Source organism: Mesoplodon densirostris, chromosome 6 (genome assembly GCF_025265405.1).
Source record: "Mesoplodon densirostris isolate mMesDen1 chromosome 6, mMesDen1 primary haplotype, whole genome shotgun sequence".
In the NCBI taxonomy this organism is placed as follows: domain Eukaryota; kingdom Metazoa; phylum Chordata; class Mammalia; order Artiodactyla; family Ziphiidae; genus Mesoplodon; species Mesoplodon densirostris.
In genome coordinates this window covers 5,449,393-5,471,892 of record NC_082666.1, presented here as the reverse complement: position 1 = coordinate 5,471,892, position 22,500 = coordinate 5,449,393, and the positions used below count along the sequence as shown (strand labels likewise).

Genomic DNA, 22,500 nt, shown 5'->3' with positions numbered 1-22,500 from the left:
TCAAGAGTTCAGAGTAAAGTTTGAGAACCCAGGCCTCCCTTCCAAAAGTGCGTGCTGCGCAAAAGGCGAAAGGCACGTTACAGCTCCCGGCAGCTGGGACCCGCGTTTGATCCTTATAGCCATCCCACGAAGTGCGTACTAAGGTCGTCCACGGTCTGTTTAAGGGGAAACCGCGGCCCGGAGCGGGAAGGGACTGGTCGAGGTTCCTGCAGGAGCGGAGAGGGAGGTGCTCACAGGCGGCCCCCGCGCCGTGCATTTTCCGCGTCCTCCAGCAGAGGGGCCGGCGGCGGGCTCGGCGTCCAGCATAATAGCCGCTTTGATGCCGGGCGGCGGGGAGGGGAGGGGAGGGGAGGCGGGCCGGGAGGGGTGGGAGGGAGGGGAGTGTCCGGCAGCCCGCGCCATCCCTCCGCCCCTCGGTCCCGCCGCCACACGCCGCGCGAGCTCGGACCAGGCGCCCGCCCCTCCTCCTCGTCCTCGCCGCGGTCGAGAAGCCCCGAGCCGGCGGAAGCCCGGTGCTCACCATGTCGGTCGCGCTCAGCAACAGGTTCCAAGGTAGGCGCCGCTGTCCCCACGCTGTCCCGCGCCCCTGCCCACACCCGGTGTCCCCCGCCCGCCACCTGTGCGCACGGGGCGGTCGGTGGGGTCTGCCGCGCGCGGGAAGCGGGCGCGAGCCGAGGGCGCGCGACCCTGGGGAGACCCCCGCTTCCCCGGCCGCCTCTTTGTCTCCTCCAGGAGGGAAAGCGTTCGGTTTGCTCAAAGCCCGGCAGGAGAGGAGGCTGACCGAAATCAACCGGGTAAGCGCGCGCCGCCGCCTTCGCTTTTCCAGCCCCGCCGCCTCCGAGGGCAGCTGACGAGTCGGCCCTAAAGCTCCCAGCGCCCCGCGGGTCCCACCTCCGTCTGCGCGGCTGTGCCTGCCGCAAAATCACACCCCCTTCCTCTCCTTCACCCAGGCTTCCCCCGATTTCTTTCCTCCAGCCCCCTCCCTGTGCCTCCAGGTAGGTCCCCCTCCACCCCGTCCACCGCCCTCTGGTCTCGGGTTGCAAGTTGTTACTCGTAGACTAGGGAGGTAGGGCCCTCCCAGGAGCTCTGATGCCAGCACGGCCCACCGGCCCCGGGCTCCCCAGGAGCCGGCCTGGGACCAGCTGCAGGGACTTGGCGCTGGAAGGGACCCCTGATGTCTCGAGTAATTCCCAGTTTTACAGCGAGGGAAGGAAGAGAGGCTCAGAGAGGCGAGGTGGCTGCCCCTAGACGGCACAGCAAGTCTGGGTCAGGCTGCAGTTAGAACCCTGGGCTCCAGACTCACAGGCCAGTGCTCTCTCCACCCAAAAAAGGTTGGCCTCCTGCCTCCCCGCCTCCGCAACACACACACACAGCTCCTTCTCACTCAGGCTTTTGGGAAAGGTTGCCTTAGAGACTTGGTGCTTTTCATCCTGATCCTAGTGGATTTCTAAAAAGAAATCCTTCCGGCTGTTGCCCGGCACACAATGGGACGTTTTAGACCTTTGCTTAAACACCACTTAAATGTGCTTCCCTGGTGGCGCAGTGGTTGAGAGTCCGCCTGCCGATGCAGGGTCAGGGGTTCGTGCCCCGGTCCGGGAAGATCCCACATGCCGCTGAGCGGCTGGGCCCGTGAGCCATGGCCGCTGAGCCTTAGCGTCCGGAGCCTGTGCTCTGCAACGGGAGAGGCCACAACAGTGAGAGGCCCGCGTACCGCAAAACAACAACAACAACAAAAACTATTTAAATTCTAGAAGATAAGGAAAACTGTTAGGGCCTGCCTGGATTGGCCGAAACTCAATGGCAGCACAGCAAGACTGGGGCTCAGATCTGGTCTCCATTATGGACCAGCTCTGTGGTCCCCAGCGAGGACCTCTCATCACAGAGGCGGGGCCCAGCATCTGGCACAAGAGAAGACCTCCATGGATGGTACTAGGATTACTTCTTGAGGAGGATGTCTCCAGGTTTCCTTCTAACTGGTTGCAGAATCATGCCCACTGAAACAAGGCTGGACATTTCCCCTGCAGGTTTCCCCAGGCCACTGGGCACCCAGCTCAGAGTCCCAAAGTGGAAAGCTGGTGAGGGTCAGCAGGGTCCTGGTGGAGGCCAGGTGGCGTGGATTCACGGGCTGCAGCACGGTTGTAGTATAACTCTCGCCAGGGGCTTGCAGTCTTTATTCCCTCCTTGATTTCCTTGGACTGCCTAGAGCTAGGCAGCCTGCCTGGTTTCATTCCACTGGCCGTAGGAATCCCGTGGAGGGTTCTGGGGACCCCAGGGTCCCTCCAGGTAAACTCTGGCCTCCTCATCGCCATCCTCATCTGGCCTCTTACTGCCATCTTGAGCACAGCTGAAAGGGAGCCTGGGCGTCTGGCTGGGGCTCTCGGGGGTCCAGGCTGCTGGGCTCCCCCCCCAGTTCACTCTGCAGCCAGCTCAGCCTTGGTCTTGGCTGCTTTTGCCCTCTGGACAGGAGCCTGGAACCCTGACCTCATACAGCCCCCTGGGCCACTCAGCAGGCTGGGTTCCAAGCCAGTTGAATCCACCCACAGCCAGAGGACCCTGAGCCAGAGACAGCTGGAGATGGGGGAGAGGGGATTGTAGTTGGACAGACCAGAGGAGCTGAGAGTGAGTGGGACTTTCCATGCCAACCCTGCCCTTGGGGGGATGGGGGGACTAGGTGGGGTGTGGAGGTGAGGCCACAGGGCTGTTTTGGGAGGTGTATTGGCTTGGCTCAGAAAGGGGAGGGGCTGTGGCTCTCCGGGGCTGGTCTGGACAGCACTGAGATTGGGGAAGGTGAACAAGAGGGGGCTGTGTCCAACCACCTTGGGACCCCAGCGCCCGGAGAGGGCAAGCAGCTGGCCAAGGCCACACCGAAGCCAGTGGCAGAGCTTCCAGTCTAGCGTCCTTTCCCTGACCAGATGCTACTCTGAGATCCACCGTATGAGCCCGGGCTACCGTCAGGTTGCTGGGACCCAGGCTCTGGGCTCCCGGAGGAAGGAGGCTCCAGGATCAAACCAGAAGCTTGAGCTGCTTCCCACCACAGCAGGTCAGGGTGGCCCCACCATAGTTTAGAGTCATGGGCAGAGGGGGCTGTTCACTGGCTCTGTGACCTTGGGCAAGCCACTTGAGATGATGGTAGTAGGTTTGTTGTGATTTTGCAGCGGAGATAATCTATGTAAAGTACACAGGAGAGCTGGCTGCTGTCTTGATTGCTATCATTGGTTTGTTTGGGACTTAAGGGTGCGGGAGTGGAAACCCGGGGGCGAGGTCTGAGGTAGACTGTGTGCTCAGCCTGGACCAGACCCCTTTGTCTGGCAGAATCTTATCTTCCCCTGCCTGAAATGGGAGCAGAGACCCCCGCTCTGCTCTAGGTCGCAACAACAATCCGAGGAGATGAACAGACTGAAGCTCCTTGCAGACTCTTCAGGGAGTCGCTATGTTTGAGGGTCTGAGTCGGTTTTACCCACGGCCATGGCCATGGTGGAAGTTCCCTTGGGTGGATGGATTCTGGAGGGAACCACATTGGCAGTCCAAATTGCCTGCCTTTGGGGTGCAGCTTCACTGCCCCACTGGAGGGGGGCTTTCTGGGGGGCTGGGCTGAACAGCTGCCCCAGCGGTCCCGTGGAAGCCAGAAGGCATGAAGGATGGGGCTTCATGACTCACTGTATGTGCTTGGGCACCGCTGTGGCTGCTGCCTGGGGCAGAGCCCAGCCTGGCTTTGAGCTCTGGAGGCTTCTCTGGGCCAACAGTTCCTCTGGGGCCTTTCTCCCCGCTGGGATGGGCCAGCTTCCAGAGGGCAGCGGGGTAGCTCATTCTTGGCTATTGTTCTTATAAGAGATTCAGGAGTCAAAATAGAAGGGGACTTGGGTGGACCTAAAGGTCCTGGTGGAACTATATGAAAATGCACTTTTTGGGGTTTCACTCTAGATTTTGCTCTCATTTTCTGAGCCCTTGGCGTGTGCCAGGCAGTGTGCCAGGCATGCTTCAGACATTATCTCGTCGGATGCTCACTCCAGCCCTGCGAGTGTCTGTTCCCATTTTGCAGGAGACGAGAGTCAGAGGGCCTGAGTAAATTGCCTGGGTTTAAACAGCCACACTTGAACCCAGCCTCTTCTCTCCATTTCGGAGCTTGATTGGGGCTCCTCTGTATGTGCCCACCCCACCTCCGGGCTGTATGTGTGTGTGCGTGCGTGCTCTGCACCACTGGAGCGGGCAGGACCAGCGCGCGTCTCCTACTCCCCCACATAGCTGACATTCCCCGCGCCCTGATGGCATGGCAGGTGACCCTGGGCCAGCCGGAGCCGGCCTTATATGGCAACGGGACAAATTCCCTCCAGCTTCCTACAGGGACAGAGGGAAGCTGTGGGGTTGGGTGGGTGCCCCTCAGGGTGCCCTTAGCCTTGGAATGGAGCAGGAGGACCCTGGAGGATGGTGAGAGCCGTGGCTTTGCACCGGCCAGAGGCCAGGATCTTTAACAAAATAGCATGAGTGGTGCCTTTGCTCCGGGCCTGGCACTTGACCTAAATCATCTCACTGACTCCTCTCAATGGAACACTTGATTAGATAGATGCCCAGCAAGGGTCTGTAAACATCCCCATGAGACAAGGATTACTAAGCCTCCCATTTTACAGATGAGGAAACAGAGGCTCAGCCAGGTGAAGTCACCCAGCCAGGAAGTGACACAGCCGGGATTCTGTCTCCAGACGCTGCCCCTGGCCCGCCCTGGCCCCTGTCCACCAGGTGGCTGTGGCCTCGCTGTGACACAGGCCTCTCTTGCTTATGTGGATAAGGATCTCTGGCTACTGTCCTGCCCTCTCAGCCGTCCTGGGTCGAATGAAGGGCACTCAGCATTCCCTGTAGCATTTCGGTGCCTGATGATTATTTCAGAACCCACGTGGCACCTGTGCTGGGAAGAACTGGGTACAGCAGGCTGGATATCTCTACCTGGGGTGAGGCTTGTCCCCAGCCCCTCCCCCAGCAGTGGGGGACCTCTGAGACCTGACCCAGGCACCACACAGGTGTGTCTCTCTTCCTGTGTACTGGCAGTGCCACCCTGTCCCTGCCCAGGTGAATGTGCCCAGCTGGCATCACCAGGCACCCGTCTCTCTTGCTCTTCCTTAATATATTATAAGGGAGATGGTGATAAGGAGCCACGTGAGCCTCTGAGGATTCAGTGTCCCCGCAGGTCCAACCAGTCGCGACCTCGGTGTGGCCATGTCGCAGGAAGCTGGAGATGGAATTTCTGCAGGGTCTGCTTCATTTGTGTAGTCAGTGGGGGTGTTTTTCTCCAGCTGCCCCATCTATTGGCGAGGACACAGAGTCCGGATGAGGCCCCAGAGCTGCCGTGGGGAATGTGAGCCTGCTGTCCTCGTGGGTGCACGTTACAGGCTCCTGCTACACGCCAGGCACCAGGCTGGGCATCTATGGCCTGGCCCTGGCCCTTTAAGAGCCTGTGGGCTGCATCAGAGGCCACACGGCCAGGCATCGTACCGCCTGTCCTTGGGGTTTTCCCCCAAGGCTTCAGCCACCAGCCCCTTGGATGGCCTCCGAGATGGTGCTCTCTGCCAGCCCTAAAATTCTGCTGCGGCTGATTCATAAAGGCAAGCCTGGAGGGCCAGGAGCAAGCATCCAGGAGCAGGTGCTAGAGGTACCAGCCCAGAAAGAGAGTTAAGTCAGGGTGGGCGCTGGGGGGTGCAGGCAGGTGGCAAAGGTCTGGAGGCCAGGACACAGCAGGGGCTGCCAACCTCTGCTGGTTGGGGAAATAGCCCCTCCTGGTCATGAGCACTTGGACGGGGCTCTCAGGGGGTGGGAGGAGTCTCTGATGTGCATCGGAGGTTGTAGGTGACCAGGAGAGGCAGCAGTGAGCCCGTGCAGCTGCAAGGACTGTCCCTCGGGGCTGAGATGGGTACACTCTGCCCTCCGTGGATGGCCAGTCACGGCCAGTTCAGACAGGTATCCAAGGACAAAGTTTGCTCTTGAGGAGGAATGACCAGAGGGTCAAGACTCACCAGGAGGACTTCGTGGCACAGTAGGGGACAAAGAAAGTTGTGGGTGGGTCTCTTCTCTGCCCTTCCCCAAGAGTTGTCTCTTGGTGTGGCTTGAGTTTGGGCGATCCAAACGCACAATGGTAAATGCTAACCGTTAGTAAGTATACTAGGAGCCAAGCTCCTTCTATGCAGTTCGCTCATTTAATCTTTACACCAACCCAGTGAGGAGGTGCTATCTTGATGATCCCATTTTGCAGATGAGGAAACTAAGGCCCAGAGTGGTAAAGCAAGTTGCCCAGGGCCACAGGGCTAGTAAGTGCTGGAGCTGGGATTTGAACCCCGGCCACCCAAGTCAACCTCCCTGCCCTGTCCCTCTGCCTTGCACGCCCTGTACTTGCCTAGAGGAAGGATGGTTTAATCAAGGCCTTGCCCTCTGGGCCTCAGTTTCCCCAGCTGTTGAACAAAGAGAACAAGCTGGATGCTCTGAGGAGTCCCTTCTGGGTTCTGTGACTGGGTGGATGCTGGAACAGCTCTGCCGCCTCCCTGGGCCTGGCCTGTGGACACTGGCTGGAGGAGTGACTGCCCGGTTCAGAGCTTCCTGTTTTCAACCCCAGGCTCCTCCCTGCTTGCATTTCCTGGTTCTTTGCCAGGGACTGACCAGGCCACCAAGGCCTCTAGACTTGCCACTCTCAGAGCCCAGGGGACCCCTGCATCCCTCATACCTGGAGGCCCTGACAGCAGTTTCTACAGCCTGAAAAACTTGTCTTTTGGGATGGTGGGTTGGAGTGGGAGAGGGGATGGGGCTAGAATAAACCATCTACACTCACACCCATGCCCCTAGAGGGCTATAAAGTGGTTCCCTGGCCTCTGGAATAACATCTTTCTGCCCAAGAGGAAAGGTAACTCCCAGTATTGACTTTCTTTGCCCAGAAACCTGTGGCCAGGCCTTGTTTGGGGCAGGGAGGGAGCTGGGATGGTGAAGGGAGATAGGCCTTGAATTGTGAAAACGTTGTGATCTTTAGCAAGTTGAGCAACCTCTCTGGGCCTCAGTTGTCCCATCTGTCAAATGGGAATACCCAAAAAGGAGAAAGAGCAACCATAACCAGCCTAAGTTAGGGGAGGGGTTTCCTTCCTAATCTATTTAATAGTCAGTGATGGTCTGGATGATGAGCTGTGGGGTTGTAAGTGGACTGAATGTATGTAAATGTTAGCCGATAATAATAATAAATGGCTAACATTTATTTAACATTTACTAAGTGCCAGGCACTATGTTAAGCACTTTAGATATGTTTACTTACATACTGTAATTCTCAGGGCAAGCCTATGTGGTTAATATCTTAATCTTTCCTACAGATGAGGATACTGAGGCACAGGTGAATGAAGTCATTTTCACACAGCACTAAGTATGCTCAGACCTAGACATTCTGGCTCCAGTTTGCCCTCTTTTTGTTTCTGTTTTTGTTTTTCTTCCAAACATCTGGAGTGACTTCTAGCTCCATCTCCTCTGCCTGGGGGCCCAGAGTTAAGGCAGGGTGGGGCGGGGCTGGGGGCTAGGGTGGGGTGGGTACAAGGGACCTGCCCAGTGGGCGTGGCTGTGCCCTGAGGCTGAGCTAGGATATGGGGGGAGGACCCCTGGAGGAGGGAGGAAGCTGTGGGCTGTGCATGAGCAGGAACCAGGAATCCAAAGCTTGGAGGTGGGGTGGGAGCTGGCAGCCCAGCCAGTGGAGCTCGTGTTCCTGCCACCCGCCTTCCTGCCTCCCCGGCCCCCTGGTCCACACAGCTGCCCCAAGCCCTGGGTCAGCGAGGGATGCCCACCCGCACGTGAACGGGTCAGCTGCTTCTCCCACCCCCGGTCGCTCTGTGGCTCAAGCATTTGTCACTGTTGGCTCTAAGGAAATACATGATTCCAATCTCTGAGGCCTCTCCAGCCTCTGTCATACACATACACATGCATTTGCAAAGCTGCCTTTCCATTGCAGGGCTGAGAGTGGAGAAAGTCATTCTGGGCTGAACGGCAGTCTTCTCCATTCATTCAGTAATGTTTATTGAGCACCTACTGTACGCTGGGCACTGCTGGGTGCTAGGCATCCGTGGGGCAGAGACAGTAAACACATCCTCCTGAATGTGTCCTGTGACCAAGGACCTGCCTCCTCTCAGCATCCTTCCAACACCCACTTCCTTGGGTCACTTCTTCTACTCCCCAACTCTCTGCAGGGAGGGAACCCAAGCAGCCTCTGCTGTGGAGCTTAATCCCAGCTCAGCCACCTGTGAGCTGTGCTGCCTTGATGAGCAAGTTGTTCATCCTTTCTGAGTCTCGATTCATTGACCCTTCCTGCAAATATTTATTGAGCACCTACTATGTAGAACCCAGCAGGGGGAGACAGATAATGGACAACACCCTTAATAAGCAATTACACTGTAAATTGTGTTAGGAGATGACTCATCATGGAATAAAAGGTGTTATCTTTTTTTTTTTTTTTTTTCTTTTTGCGGTATGCGGGCCTCTCACTGTTGTGGCCTCTCCCGTTGTGGAGCACAGGCTCCAGACGCGCAGGCTCAGCGGCCATGGCTCACGGGCCCGCTCCGCGGCATGTGGGATCTTCCCGGACCGGGGCACGAACCCGTGTCCCCTGCATTGGCAGGCGGACTCTCAACCACTGCGCCACCGGGGAAGCCCAAAAGGTGTTATCTTTAGGTGGATTGGAAGTGGAGGAGGGGACTCCAGTGGATAGAGTGGATGGGGTTGGCTTCATTGAGATGGTGACAGTTGAGTAAAGACTTGAAGGAGGTGACATGCAGATATGTGCGCTCCAGACAGGGCACACAGCTGGAGCAAAGGTCCCATGATGGGAGCACGCCTGGCATGGGAGAGGCATAGAAGGGAGGTCAGGGTGGCTGAGGCACCCACTCTGGTGGAGAGGGGTGGGGAGTTTGGGAGAAAAATGAAATACTATGTTAGATGGTGATTGGTGCTAAGGAGAAAACCGGCTTCATCAGCAAAAAGACAATAATCCTGGAAGCCCCTGGGCTGCTGAGAGCATGGTCCCGGGTTCCCGGGGTCAGGTCCAGGGAGGGGTGTGGCTGTCAAGCACCCTGCGGTTTAGGCTGAGCTCTTGTCTGTCTCTCTCTGTGTCTCATTTGTCTCCAAGACCCAGGACCATGTCCTACCCCTTGAACCCAATCTGTCTGGATCCCTAGAGGTGATCAGTGTACGTTACAGACAGGCTGTAGGCTGGTGCGGGATTTCTGGTCAACCAGAGCCTGGGAATTTGGAGGACCCCCAGGTCTTTCCCCAGAGGTTCCCAGATGTTGAGCCTTACCTGTGTTCTTGTGCCTCCCCAGGAAGGCTTTCCAGTTCCTGATGTGGTGAAGTGAAGGGAACGTAGGGACAATGTGGTGAGTTGAACGTAGGCTAAATGGGTTCCACTTAAAAATTCGGAGATTGTGAAGTTCCTACTTTTACGAAATATCCTTTTCTGAACTCGTGGCAACAGTCCATGGTCATTATTTTAAGTCTTTACTTGGCAAAATAAAATCTTGGAAGCCCAATATTAGCACCTTCCCCCACCCTTTTTTTTTTTTTTTTTTTTTTTGGAAATGTTTCTTTCTGCTTTACCCCAGAGTCTGGGAACCATTGGCCAGTTTGTACCTCTGTTGGACAGATATGGGATCTGTGACCCCAGGAGGTGCCTGGGTTGCTCAGGGTCACAGACAAGAGTTAATTGTCCTACTTTTGGTCAGGGAATGGGGGTGAGGGCCTCAGTGGAGAAGACCTACGAGAGGAAGCCAAGAGGAAGGGAAGGACAGACAGAGCCAGCTGACAGGAGGGCAGCCTCCCAGGCTGCAGGGGAAGGTTCCAGCTCCATGGAGCTAAGTGCAGGCAGGGCTGTGCATGGCACACGGTAATGAGGCTCTGAGTGAGGCTGTGGCCGAGCCAGCTGGACCCCATGGGCCCTGGAGTCTGATGGACACAGGTTCCAAACCAACCCTGAGCTTCCCCAGGGCCTGGGGACCCTGGACATGTTGTTAGCTCTCTGGTCCTCCTGTTCTCACCTGTAGAATCAAATAACAGTGGCTGTGAGGATTGAATGGGATAACATAGTGCCTGCCAAAAGCAAGGGGTCTATCCGAGGCCCCCTGACCCAGTGAGGGAAGCCACATTGGCGGGGGGTTCCTTCAACTCAGTCAGAGGGTGCTGAGTTAGTGTGGAGGAACTTGAACCCTGGAAGGGATCAGATTCTGCCCTACACGGAATTGTACCTATTGTTTACTGAGCACGGATGCTCGAGCCAGGTGCTCACTGCCCGCTGTGGGTTGTCTCGATGGAGGGGTAGGTGCCTGAGGAGGTGGGTACCCGTGAGCCCATTTGACAGCTAGTAAGGAGGGGGCTGAGGATCCAAACCCAGAGGGCTTTATCCTCACTTAGGTTCTTGTCATTGTCCCATTCTACATTCCATTTACAGTGACTGGAGAGGTAGTGAGTTCCCTGTCCTAGGAGATGTGTAAGTACAGACTTTGTCATCATTTAGTGGGAAATGACAGCAGGAATTTAGAAACATATTGAGTGATTGACCCAGATAAATTTTTTTTCATTTAAAAGATCATTTATTGAACTACAAGTACATATTTGTATGGAATGTTCCAAAATTTAGAATTAGAATTTTTTTAAACCCCTCAAAGTTAACTTATAAGATGTCTTTTTACAATAGTAGTTGGCCTAGTCATAATAGGAAAAACATTCAAGAGAATGGTAGAAACCCCAAGTCCAGCATAATGATTACCTCTGGGAAGGAAAAGAAATTGGATTAGGGAGGGGCCGAAGCGTCCTTCAAACTGTGTATTAGTTACACCTAGATAACGTTTAACATCATTTTGTTTTGTTTTATTTTATTTTATTTATTTATTTTTTGGCTGTGCCACGTGGCATGCAGGATCTTAGTTCCCCGACCAGGGAACGAACCCATGTCCCCTGCAGTGGAAGTGTGCAGCCTTAACCACTGGACTGCCAGGGAAGTCCCTGACATCATTTTAAACAGGGACTTCCTGTAATTTTAGGATAAAATTAAAATTTATCCTAAAATTATCCTTTAGAATAAGGACCTTGTCTTATTCACCTTGGTCTCACCTGCTCCCTGGATGCCTAGAATAGAGCAGTGTATACTGTGGTCCCTCAAAAACTGTTGAAGGTGGGCTTCCCTGGGGGCGCAGTGGTTGAGAGTCCGCCTGCCAATGCAGGGGACACGGGTTCGTGCCCCGGTCCGGGAAGATCCCACATGCCGCGGAGTGGCTAGGCCCGTGAGCCATGGCCGCTGAGCCTGCGTGTCCGGAGCCTGTGCTCCGCAACGGGAGAGGCCACAACAGTGAGAGGCCCGTGTACCGCAAAACAAAAAACAAAAAACAAAAAACTGTTGAAGGAGTGGAGTCATAACCATGTCCAGTTGAAGTAGAGGGGATTTGTGGACTCTGGTGCCAGGATGGGAACACACCCTCTGTTTCCTCATCTGAATGCAGGTTCTAGGGACGCTTAAAGATGAGCAACAAGGCAAGTAAGATACCTGGCCACTGCGCCCAGCCTAGCAAGTGCTAATTGTTAGTTTTTTGTTTTAAAGCCAGATGAATACCTGCTCACTGCCCATCTTTAAGTGTCAGGGTTAAAGATAGATGCAGGCTCTGAAGTCAGACAGAGCTGACTTGAAGTTCTGGCTCTGTGAGCCTCAGTTTCCTCATCTGTAAAATGGGAGTAATAATAGTTGCTACCTCTTGGGCCCACTGGGAGATCTGGAGCGACCATGTGGGTAAGTGCTTCATTCTGGGGGCTGTTGTTAGTCCCTTCCCATCTCCTCCCAAGTCTATCTGGTTCTGAAAAGACTCATTTGAGTCTCTCCAAGCATCTGAGGGGAAGGTGGGCCCTGTTTTACAGGTGAGGACACAGGTGAGAGGGTAAGTGACCTCTCAGGCAGTGGACAGTTATTTTCTGACTAGAGAGAGACTAATAATAATAATAATAGTAATAATAATAATAATAATATAGCAGTTGCTGTTTATTCAGCTGCTAAGATTCATATATACACTCTCCTTGGATTCTCATGCAAGAAGAAGCTAGGATAGTTATACCCATTTGGCAGATAAAGCAATAGAGATTCAAAGAGGGATCAGTTTGTTCAGGGTCACATACCTAAGAAGTTAATGCCAAAGCCAAGTCACGTGTCTTTGGTTGCTCATGGCTTCATGGATCTTGGAGCCGGGGTGCCCTGGGGGGAAGCCCAGGTCCCTGCACCCGTAATTCAGAGGTTGACTGAAGGTGTTTAGTCTTCTACAGCGGAACCTCTGGGCCCCACGCCCAGCTGCTGAGCAAACTTCCTACACATGGGGTAGATTGTACCCATCTGCCTCTGGGGTTTGACAGGAGGCCAGGACTAACACTGCCCTGTGCGGCCAAGCCCAGCCACCTGGCGGGAGAGGAGGCAATGGGCAGTGGGCCTGTGTGTTGGTGAGTTCTGCCTGCTGACCCCTTGCTCCGTGCTGTCCTCTCTCCTCTGTAGGAGTTCCTCTGTGACCAGAAGTACAGTGATGAAGAGAACCTGCCAGAAAAACTTGCAGCCTTTAAAGGTGAGCTGGGGCTGGCTGCCCACCACCCCAGGAGAGCTGGGTGGACCCCTCCACCCCTTATACAAATCCTCACCCACAGGGCCAGGCTGCACCCGTGTTGCTGCATCCACAATACCCCTCTTCCTGACGGGCTGTGAGACGGGATGCCCAGCCTGGGGGCACAGGCCCCTCGTCCCTCGCCTGCAGGCCCCGGTCTGCCCTGCCCGTCCCTCCCTTCTGCTGCCCAGCAGGGCTCAGGTTGGCTCCTGCCCGCCGCTGCCCAGGCCCTGCTCGCTCCCGGGGCCCCAGCACACAATCAGCTCTTTGTAGCAGCCCTTGTCTCTCCCCCTGCGTGGTGGAGCATCTTGGGAGCCCCTGCGGAGAATGGACGTTTGTGTCACCACAGTGGGGCAGGGGGCAGAGTTTCTGCCCATTGAATCTCGGCAGCACAGGATGAAAAGAAAACAGGGCCCGGGAGTCCGCGCGGGGAGGGGGCGGCATAAAGGTCCTTCTGTTCCGGGCCCTGGCGCTTGGTTCTCAGCCAGCGGCTCGAAAGGAGAGGAGCTGTGCACATAAGGAGCGGGGCAGACCCACCTTTCCTGTCCGGGAGACGCACTCGCGCTGCGGGAGCCCTGGGCGCGCTGGGGGACCACGTGAACGTCCTGCAGGCTGCGTCCCCTCTGCCACCCCCAGAGTCTTGGCAACGTGGGCATCCTCCCTGCTCCAGGGCAAGGAACCTGCCAGTGCTCCTCAGACCGCTTATAACGTAGCCACCCTTAGGCAGGACACCAATGGCTAAGCATTTGCTGAGCGCTGACCTTGTGTTCAGGGTTGCCATCTTCCTGCCTCATCCCAATCCAGCCAGGAGGAAGATGGTGGGACCTTTAGTTTCCAGATGAAGAAACTCAGGCTCAGAGAGGTGGGGTCATCTGCCTGGGGTCACACAGCTCACCTATGGCAGAGTTGGGGCTTGTACCCATGTTGGTTTCACTCCAAAGCCCCTGCTTGTGACCGTTACACAATGGTGCTTTTTACATGGGAGGTAAGGAAGGGAGGAAGAGAGGGAGGGAGGGAGGGAGGAAGGAAGAGAAAGAGAGAGAGAGGGAAAGAAAGAAGGAAAGAAAAGAACTAGAAGAAAGAAAGAAAGAAAGAAAAGAAGGAAGGAAGGAAGAAAGAGAAAAGAAAGAGAAGAGAAGAAAAGAAAAAAGAACTAGAACAAAGACATGCCCACCCCTGGCTGGTTCCCCTGCCCCATCTCTCTGCCCCTCCCCCTCCCAGTGCAAAGGAGGAGCAGCCAGTCCATTCCCTTCTCTCTGGATCCCAATAGGGTCACTCTTCAGAGGTGGCTCTGAGAGGAGGGACAGAGGTCCCAGGGGTCTAATGACCATTCTCCTTGTCCTCATTGGGCTGTAGGATAAGGGTCCATCCTGGGACTACAGGAGGTTACCTTGGAAGCGAAGGGACTATGGAGGTTTCAGATCATTCACTCATTTGATGTCCAAATGAGCCTTACTAGGCACCAGGCCCTTTGGGGCCTGGGTGCACAACGGAGAACACAGAAGACGGCCCCTGGCCAAAGGAGCCCGTGTCCTAGTGGGGGAGGGGTGGTGAAGAGAGAGCAAAGAAGTAGAAAGGGTGTCAGACGGTAGCAGGTGCTTTGCGGGGGTGACTGACGGTGCCCAGTTAAAAGGGCTGGGGGGCCCTGAAGGCATGAGGAGGGGCCCTGAGAATGCCTGGGAGGAACATGCCAGTCAGAGGGGCGGCAAGCCTGGGCTCAAGGGTCACTGGGAGGACCTTGGCTTTCTCATGCTGGCTGCTGGTGCAGAATAGACCCCGTGGCTACTCAAGGCCACACGACTTGTTTGCACCCACTGCCTTGTCAGGAGACACCAAGCTCGTTGCTCTGACCCCTTGATCAGGGAGGTTTAACTCAAAGTCTGTAGGTGAGGTTTGCGGGGAGGGTCTCTGCGCCCTGGGCACTGTATGTGCCACTTCGTAGTCAAGGGCAGGTCCGCGGGCATTCCTCCGGAGAGAGCATCAGATTCTCAGTGGTAGCCATGACCGCCCCCCACCAAAAGTTCAGAACTATAGGGACTTCTTAAATTGGGGGTTCTCACACCTAGCCGCCCATCTGAATCACCTGAGATACTCTGAAAACACCAATTTCTGCCTCCCAAATTCTGCGGATCTGCATCTCCAGGGCCGGGCATTTATTCCAGTCACTTTACAGCCGATCGGGATGCAGCCAGCCCACACTGGGGGCCTGGGAGGAAGCCACTGCCCTTCTTGGTACAGGGTCAGAGTGGCCCCCGGGCACCTTTCTCCATGGTGCCTGTGAGCAGGTGATGCAGGTGGGCAAGCCCTTTTCCCAGAGACAATGGTTTTCCCCAGAAGAATGACGGGACTTGTGTCAAGACCCCGACGTAGGGTGAGGAGGATGGTGTGGGCACCCTGGGGACCCAGCCAACTGCCCTCAAGGGAGTCACTGGGACCCTGCAGGGGGCAACCCTGCTTCCCAGTTAATGCCAGTTTTTGCTCTGTGATTTCCAGAGAAGTACATGGAGTTTGACCTGAACAATGAGGGCGAGATTGGTGAGTGAGGCCTTGGGTGAGCCGGGGGCTGGGGTGGGGGAGAGTGCTCCGTGGGTAGGGGGTGTGGGCGTCCAGAGAACCCCACTGACTCACCTGCATGGGTGAGCGGCCTGGGGCTATATTTTGAGGGTGACAAGCACCGACTGAAGCTTCCCCGAAGGGCCAGGCCAGCCAAGCTGGCCTTGAACTTGTCTGCCTTTCACCCTGGATCCCCTGCCCCCCAAACTCCTCTCCCCACTGCTTCCCTCCCTCCACCCCAGCTCCCTGCCCACACCCCAGCCTCCCACCCCAGGTGCTCCCGGGACTCAGGATAGAGGTGCCACCCAGCCCAGGGCTGGAGATGCTCAGGCTGTTGCCACCCTGGCCCATGGGGCTGGCATTTCCTTTGTCCCCAAGCCTGTCCTTCCATTTGAACACTGTCCTGCAGTTGACAAGGGGCTTCCATGGACATTGGTCCTCTCTGCCAGCAGACCTTTATTGTGTCCTGCCGTCCAGGCGCTAGGGGTGACAAACACCTTTTCCATGGCACTTACGTTCATGACCATACCTTGACCTTCACCAGTAGTGTTATGACACAGTCAAGGCCAGTTTAGTTGTTCCCATTATACAGATGAGGAAACCGAGGCTCAGAAAGGTGAAAGGACTTGCTTGGAGCATGTGGTCATTAAGTAACTGGCAGCCAGGGCCCAGATCCCAGCCTGTGGTTTCCGAGTGGGTTCTCCCTCCAGCGTTTCTCCCCCTCCTCTGTCTTCTCACATTTTTCTCCTTTTTGAATATTTTTATCCCTTTTTTTCCTTTAAAAAAAAAAAAAGGGAGGGTGTTATCAAATGAATACATTGTCATCATAAAACGTTTTGGAAATCACAGCAAAGCACAAAGACAAAAGTACATCACCACAGGGCTTCCCTGGTGGCGCAGTGGTTAATAATCTGCCTGCCAATGCAGAGGACACGGGTTCGAGCCCTGGTCTGGGAAGATCCCACATGCCGCGGAGCAACTAAGCCCGTGTGCCACAACTACTAGCTTGCGCGTCTGGAGCCTGTGCTCCGCAACGTGAGAGGCCGCAATAGTGAGAGGCCTGCGCACCACGATGAAGAGTGGCCCCCGCTCGCCGCAACTGGAGAAAGCCCACGCACAGAAACGAAGACCCAACACAGCCAAAAATAAATAAATAAATTTATTAAAAAAAAAATACATCACCACAATCCCACCTCCCAGAAATAACTGTGATAAAGATTTTGGTTTATATCCTTCCATTCTTTGTTCTAATCGCAAACACTGTTCGATACCATTTTAGAACCTCCTTTCAAAATTTTTTACAATATATTGTGAGTATTTTGACATATAATTCATTTTTTAAAAATATAATTAATGGCTGCATGATATTCCATTTGGGGGCAGACTATAATTTATTCAGCCAGTGCCTTAGTATCATCCATTTAAATGATGTCTGGTCTTAACTCTTATTGATAATCCTGTGAAGAATGTCTTTGTACATGAATCATTGTCCACATCGCTGATGATTTCTTTAGAGTAAATCTCAGGAATTAGACCTTCTGGGTCAAAGGCTTTTGAAGCATCCTGCCAAATTGCCTTCCAGAAAGGTCTTGCCAATTTAGAGTCTGGCCAGCAGCAGGTAGGAGACCTTTCACTTCTTCCTGTAGAGCGTTGCCCAGCTTTCTTTGAAATGTCCTGGACATCCTGGCACCTAAGGGTCTGGCACCAGTCGTGCCGGCCGTGCCTCTCCACTACTCCCCCGACCCTAAAATTGGCCCCTTGCTCCACCCGCACTCCCGCTGTCCTTTGCTGACCTGACCCATTGTTCACGGAACAATCTGAAGGAAATTGCCTCAGATATTGGGAGCCAGGCGGTCAGAGGCAGCAGCTCCTCAGAGTGTCGTGACTTGGGTGCCTCCCTTGTTTTTCTTGAATTTTGTTCTTTTGCTGGTTTTCCTGCTCTGCGGGATATTCTTGGCATCCTCTCCCTTCCAGCGAGGTGGAGCCCGGGACCGCAGGGTGGGAGTGGCAGGTGGGGGGAAGCTGCCACCGCGCCCTGGAGAGTAACTCCTGATGCCTGGGTCAGGCCGACTCCCTGACCCCACCTCACTGGGCCGTGACTTCCCGGGTAGCTGGAGCCACAGGCTCACAGTCACCTGAACCTCAGGCAGCAGCAGAGAGAACAACAGAATGAAGAAGAAAGGCTGTGTTTCTGGGCACCTGCTGTGTGCCAGGTGCTTCTGGTGCATCCTCACTCCAGATGATCCCATCCACCCATTTTACCACTGATGGGAGGAGGGGCTCAGAGAGGTTAAGTAGTTTGTCCCAGGTCCCACAGCCAGGAATAGCAGAGCTGGGTTCCAACCCAAGTCTGTCTGACTTTAGAAGCCCAAGCCCCTAACCACTAGTCCATACTGCCTCTACAGAGAGCAGGGAAGATGTGATGGGCTCATTCTCCCTGGAGGAGAAAAGCTGTTGACTGCAGTCTCCAGGGATGGGCTCTCCTGCCGGGCTTGTTCTGGGTACAGGGGTGCCAGAGGGGAGCTTCCCCACTCAGCCTGGCCCCCTGTCTCCACTTAACGGCTCTGCTTTTCTTCTGGCAGACCTGATGTCTTTAAAGAGGATGATGGAGAAGCTTGGGGTCCCCAAGACCCACCTGGAGATGAAGAAGATGATCTCGGAGGTGACGGGCGGGGTCAGCGACACCATCTCCTACCGAGACTTTGTGAACATGATGCTGGGGAAACGGTCGGCGGTCCTCAAGCTGTGAGTACCTCCCACCTCTCCTGGGACCTCTGGAGGCAAAGTCATAGTGTGTGGAGAGGCTCCTGGCTCAGGCACCTCAGCCAGTCCCTAGCCAGGAGGTAATTCACTATGTGATCTGCTGGGCAAGATGCTTAATTTCGATGAACACGATTTTCTTATTTGTCAAGTGGTCACATTAATATGTACCTTGCAGGCAACATGAGCCTTCTGCCTGTAGCAGAAGCTCTGGTAGAACCAGTGCTCGGTACGTGGCCGACTGTGATGGTGACGACGATGAGAAATGCACTGCCGAAACCTTCTGAGCCTCAGCTTCCTTGTTTGTAGAGTGACTCTACCACCCCATGGGGTTGTGAGCATAACAGAGTCAAAAACCGGCTCAAAAGGGAGGTATTGTTCAAATTTTGATGCTATTTCTTGCCACTGAAACGACCTTGGGCAAATACTTTCCTTCACCTATAAGACAGAGATGGTCAGAAATATCTTTTTTTTTTTTTTGCTGTATGCGGGCCTCTCACTGCTGTGGCCTCTCCCGTTGCGGAGCACAGGCTCCGGACGCGCAGGCTCAGCGGCCACGGCTCACGGGCCCAGCCGCTCCGCGGCATGTGGGATCTTCCCGGACCGGGGCACGAATCCGTGTCCCCTGCATCGGCAGGCAGATTCTCAACCACTGCGCCACCAGGGAAGCCCCGGTCATAAATATCTTGCATGAAGTGTTGTCCTGAGGGTTAATGAGATAATACATATGAAGAGTCTAGCCCAGTACCTGGCTGATGGCGAACACCTAGTGTATGGTGGCCAAAATCACACTTTGCGGGTACTTCCCCACTGGAGAGCAGCAGAGAAATTCCTTGGAGAGTCCCATGGTATGTGTTCAAGCTGTAAAGGACACTCACTTGGCTTTTATGCGATAAGATTAACTTTTTCTTTAAAAAATTGAAGTATAGTTGATTTACGATATTGTGTTAGTTTCAGGTGTACAGCAAAGTGATTCAGTTATACATATGCATGTTTTTTTCAGATTCTTTTCCATTATAGCTTATTACAAGATACTGAATGTAGTTCCCTGTGCTACACAGTAAATCCTTGTTGTTTGTCTATTTTATATATAGTGGTGTGTATCTGTGAGATTAACTTCTTCAAATGTACCAGTGGAAAATATACCTGTCTCATTTTACAAAGGGGGAAGCGGGGTGACCTGCTGGTAAGCCCACGGTTCAGGCTGGTCTGGTCCGAGTGTTTATTGGAGGGAGGGAGGGATGGGGCAGGAGGTGTGGTGGGAAAACCGTCCAGGTCAGATCATGCTGCCCCTGAGAGGCCAGGTGGTAGCCATAAGAGTGGTGATGCTATTAAAAGCCACACCTAAGACTTAGTGGACATTTACTATGTATTGGGCGCTTCCAATTTGATACATCTACTCTGCCTATTGACTCCTTAGATGTATCATTCATTCATTCAGCAAATATTTATTAAGCACCACCTATGTGCCAGGAATTCTGCTCGGTGCTGGGGACACATGAATTGCTTACATTCTAATGGAAAGAGACAGACAAAAACAAACAAAAGACCAAAACACCAGATTGCAATAGTGCAATACAAAGAAAAATAAAGTGGGCAAGAGGCGTAGAGGGGGGCGGCATAGTAGGCAGAGAGGATCTCATTGAGCAGGTGACATTTGACCTGCGCGAGGGAGATGTGAAGAAATGAGCCATGTGAATATCTAGGGGAAAACATTCCAGGCAGAGAAAGCGGCAAGTGCAGAGGCCCTTTTATGCTCAAGGAATAGCACAGAGGCCAGTGTGCCTGGAGTGCAGTGAGTGAAGGATGAGTCTGCAGAGGTGGGCAGGGGCCAGGTGATGTGGGGCTTTGTAGGCCACGGTTGATTTAGCATTTTGTACTGCCGTGGAGGGTTGCCATTGGAGTACTCTAAGCTAGGAGGTGACTTTTAAAAGGCCCCCTCCGACTGCGGTGGGGACAAGAGTGGCAGCAGGCAGGCCGGTAGGAGGCTCGTGCACTTGTGCAAGTCAGAAATGAGGCTTTCAGCCTGGAGAGGCTGTAGTGGTGGTGGGCAGGGGCTGTCAGAGTTGGGAGTGATTTTGGAGGTAGAGCTAGAAGGGTTGTTTCCGGGTTTAAAAGAAAACAAGGAGTCTGATGGTTGTAAGGTCTGGGGTCTGAGTTAACTGAGGGATGGTGCTGTTTGCTTTGAGAAAAGAGCAGGGGGGAAGGTGGGAACTGAGCTCAGTTTTGGTGTATTGAATTGGAAGAGCCCCTAAACATGCAAGGGGAGAGGTTGAGGAGGGAACTGGCTGTGCAGATCTGGAGCTCAGAGGTAAGCCGTTTGTGGACTATCACACTTTGTTGTTGTTGTTTTTTTAATTTTATTTTTTAATTAATGTATTTATTGGCTGCGTTGGGTCTTCGTTGCTGCGCATGGGCTTTCTCTAGTTGCGGTGAGCGGGGGCTACTCTTCGTTGCCGTGCACGGGCTTCTCATTGCGTTGGCTTCTCGTTGTGGAGCACGGGCTCTAGGCGTGTGGGGTTCAGTAGTTGTGTCACACTGGCTCGGTAGTTGTGGCTCACGGGCTCTAGAGCGCAGGCTTAGTCGTTGTGGCGCACGGGCTTAGTTGCTCCACGGCATGTGGGATCTTCCCGGACCGGGGCTCGAACTCATGTCCCCTGCATTAGCAGGTGGGTTCTTAACCCCTGCGCCACCAGGGAAGCCCGACTATCACACTTTGGATGGGACTTAAAGCCGGGGACTGAAGGAGCCCACCCAGGTAGGGAGTACAGAGGGTGAAGGGCACTGTCACTTGGAACAGCTCCAGGATGCAAGTGCTTTTGGCATCCTCACTTTCAGGTGGAAACATTGATCATCGGTGGGGTTGAGTGTCTTGCAGGAGTCACCAGCTGGGAAGGAGTCGGGCTGGGATTCAAATCCAGGCAGTTTCCCTCCGGAGGCTGTACTTTGAACCCCCATCCTCTTCTGCTGCCCAGATTTTACTGTCAGAGTAGTGGGAGGTTTTTGAAGATCTGAAGGGGTTTTGAGCAGAGCCACGGCCCAGCCGACCTCTGCTTCCTCCAGGCAGTGTGCTCAGGGGAAGGCGCGTGACCTAGAAGTCCGAGGTCTCGAGTGAGTGTCGTCCTGCCTCGGGCTGCCTGTGTGACTCTGACGAGCCTCATTGCCCCTCTGTGTCTCCGTTTTCTCCTCTGTAAAATGGGACTAGCAGCCCCCTCTGTGGAGTTGCCTCATGGGCTTCTGGGAAAATCTCGCTGGAGAGTGGATGCAAGGGCATTCTGGGGAGGACCCTGCAGACGTGAGGGCTGGGATGATCTTTTCCTGGACGAGGGAAGGAGTCCTAATCCTGTTTTGTGTTTTCTTTTTTTTCCTCCGTTTCTGAACCAGAGTCATGATGTTTGAAGGAAAAGCCAACGAGAACAGCCCCAAGCCAGTTGGCCCCCCTCCAGAGAGAGACATTGCCAGCCTGCCCTGAGGACCCCTGCCTGGACCTGCCCCGCCCTCCCCACTCCTCTTCCTCCCTCCTGATCTCACTGCCCTTCTTGACTCATTGCGATGTGTCTCATTTGTTCTGTTTGGTCGTTGTGCGTTTGTTTTTTCATCAGCAGAGTCAGTGATCTCTTTGTATAGCACGAGTTATCTGCCTTAAAGGGGCTCTGGGTTGGGGAGTCCAGATCGCCTCCTTCTCTTTTTCCCTGCATCTCCCCTCCCTGTGCAGAAGGGCTGACATTAAACCAAAAACCAGAGGGGGCAGGGCCAGGACAGGGAGACCAGAAGCCTGTGATTCCCGCACTGGAAGCTGGCACTGTTTGGCCTTCCAGGTCACTGAGCTAAGTCCTGGGACCCTGGCCTGGCCCTGGTGAGGCCCTCAGCCCCTTTCGGAAGACCCTGCAGTCGGGATAAGGCTGCAGGGCCTCCTTAGGGTATCCTCGGACAGCTCTGTGGTTCCAGTGCTCTTGGGTGGGCCAGGATGTGGCCACACAATGTCCCACCTCCTCAGCTGGTCCCCTCTCAGTTCACACTTTGTCTTATCCTTAGTGAGGTGACAGGAGAGAAGGAGAGGGACTTGGCAATTGGAGCCCTTCAGGAAGGTTCCAGAGGAATCCTCTAGCCTTGCCCCCTGGCCACACCTTTACAGGCAGCTCAGAGGAAGGGTGCAGCTCCCCCTGACCCTTGCTGGGGTTTCAGAGGCAGAGGGGAATCCAGGGGCCTTGGGGGAGGGGATTCAGCTCAGTCTAGTCCCACCAGTAGTGGCAGCACTCCTGTTAAGCCAGGAGCTGAGAACTAGGTTGCCTTTCTGATCCCCATCTGCTTGAAACCTGACTCTGCTTCCCCCTTTGCCTTCACACCTTCCTCACACCATTCATTCATTCATTCACGCACTCACTCCGTCATTCAACAGGTATTTATTGACAACCTATTATAAGCTTTAAGTCCCCCCACTTGGTCCTGACATGTGCCATGTCCGATGTCTCTCTAATTCATCATTCTGTTTCCAGATCACTCAAAACCTTGAGCTTGGGGATTCGATTGGGGTCACCTGTGTTTTTTTATTAGGGACTAG

The 22,500-nt window shown here is 54.4% G+C and overlaps 1 protein-coding gene across 2 annotated transcripts; it reads left to right on the top strand.

Moving 5' to 3' along the window:
* The first annotated feature begins 493 nt into the window (after positions 1–493).
* On the top strand, positions 494–22,167 carry AIF1L (allograft inflammatory factor 1 like). 2 transcript variants are annotated; one of them, XM_060101063.1, is made up of 6 exons: positions 494–552; positions 733–794; positions 12,524–12,590; positions 15,120–15,161; positions 17,762–17,924; positions 21,324–22,167. In XM_060101063.1, the coding sequence occupies exons 1-6, from the start codon at positions 522–524 to the stop codon at positions 21,409–21,411; spliced, it is 453 nt and encodes a 150-aa protein (XP_059957046.1). In that variant the 5' UTR covers positions 494–521; the 3' UTR covers positions 21,412–22,167. The 2 variants fall into 2 exon arrangements, with proteins under 2 accessions (XP_059957046.1, XP_059957048.1); XM_060101065.1 differs by lacking the exon at positions 733–794 and having other exon boundaries at positions 529–552.
* Positions 22,168–22,500: the final 333 nt, after the last annotated feature.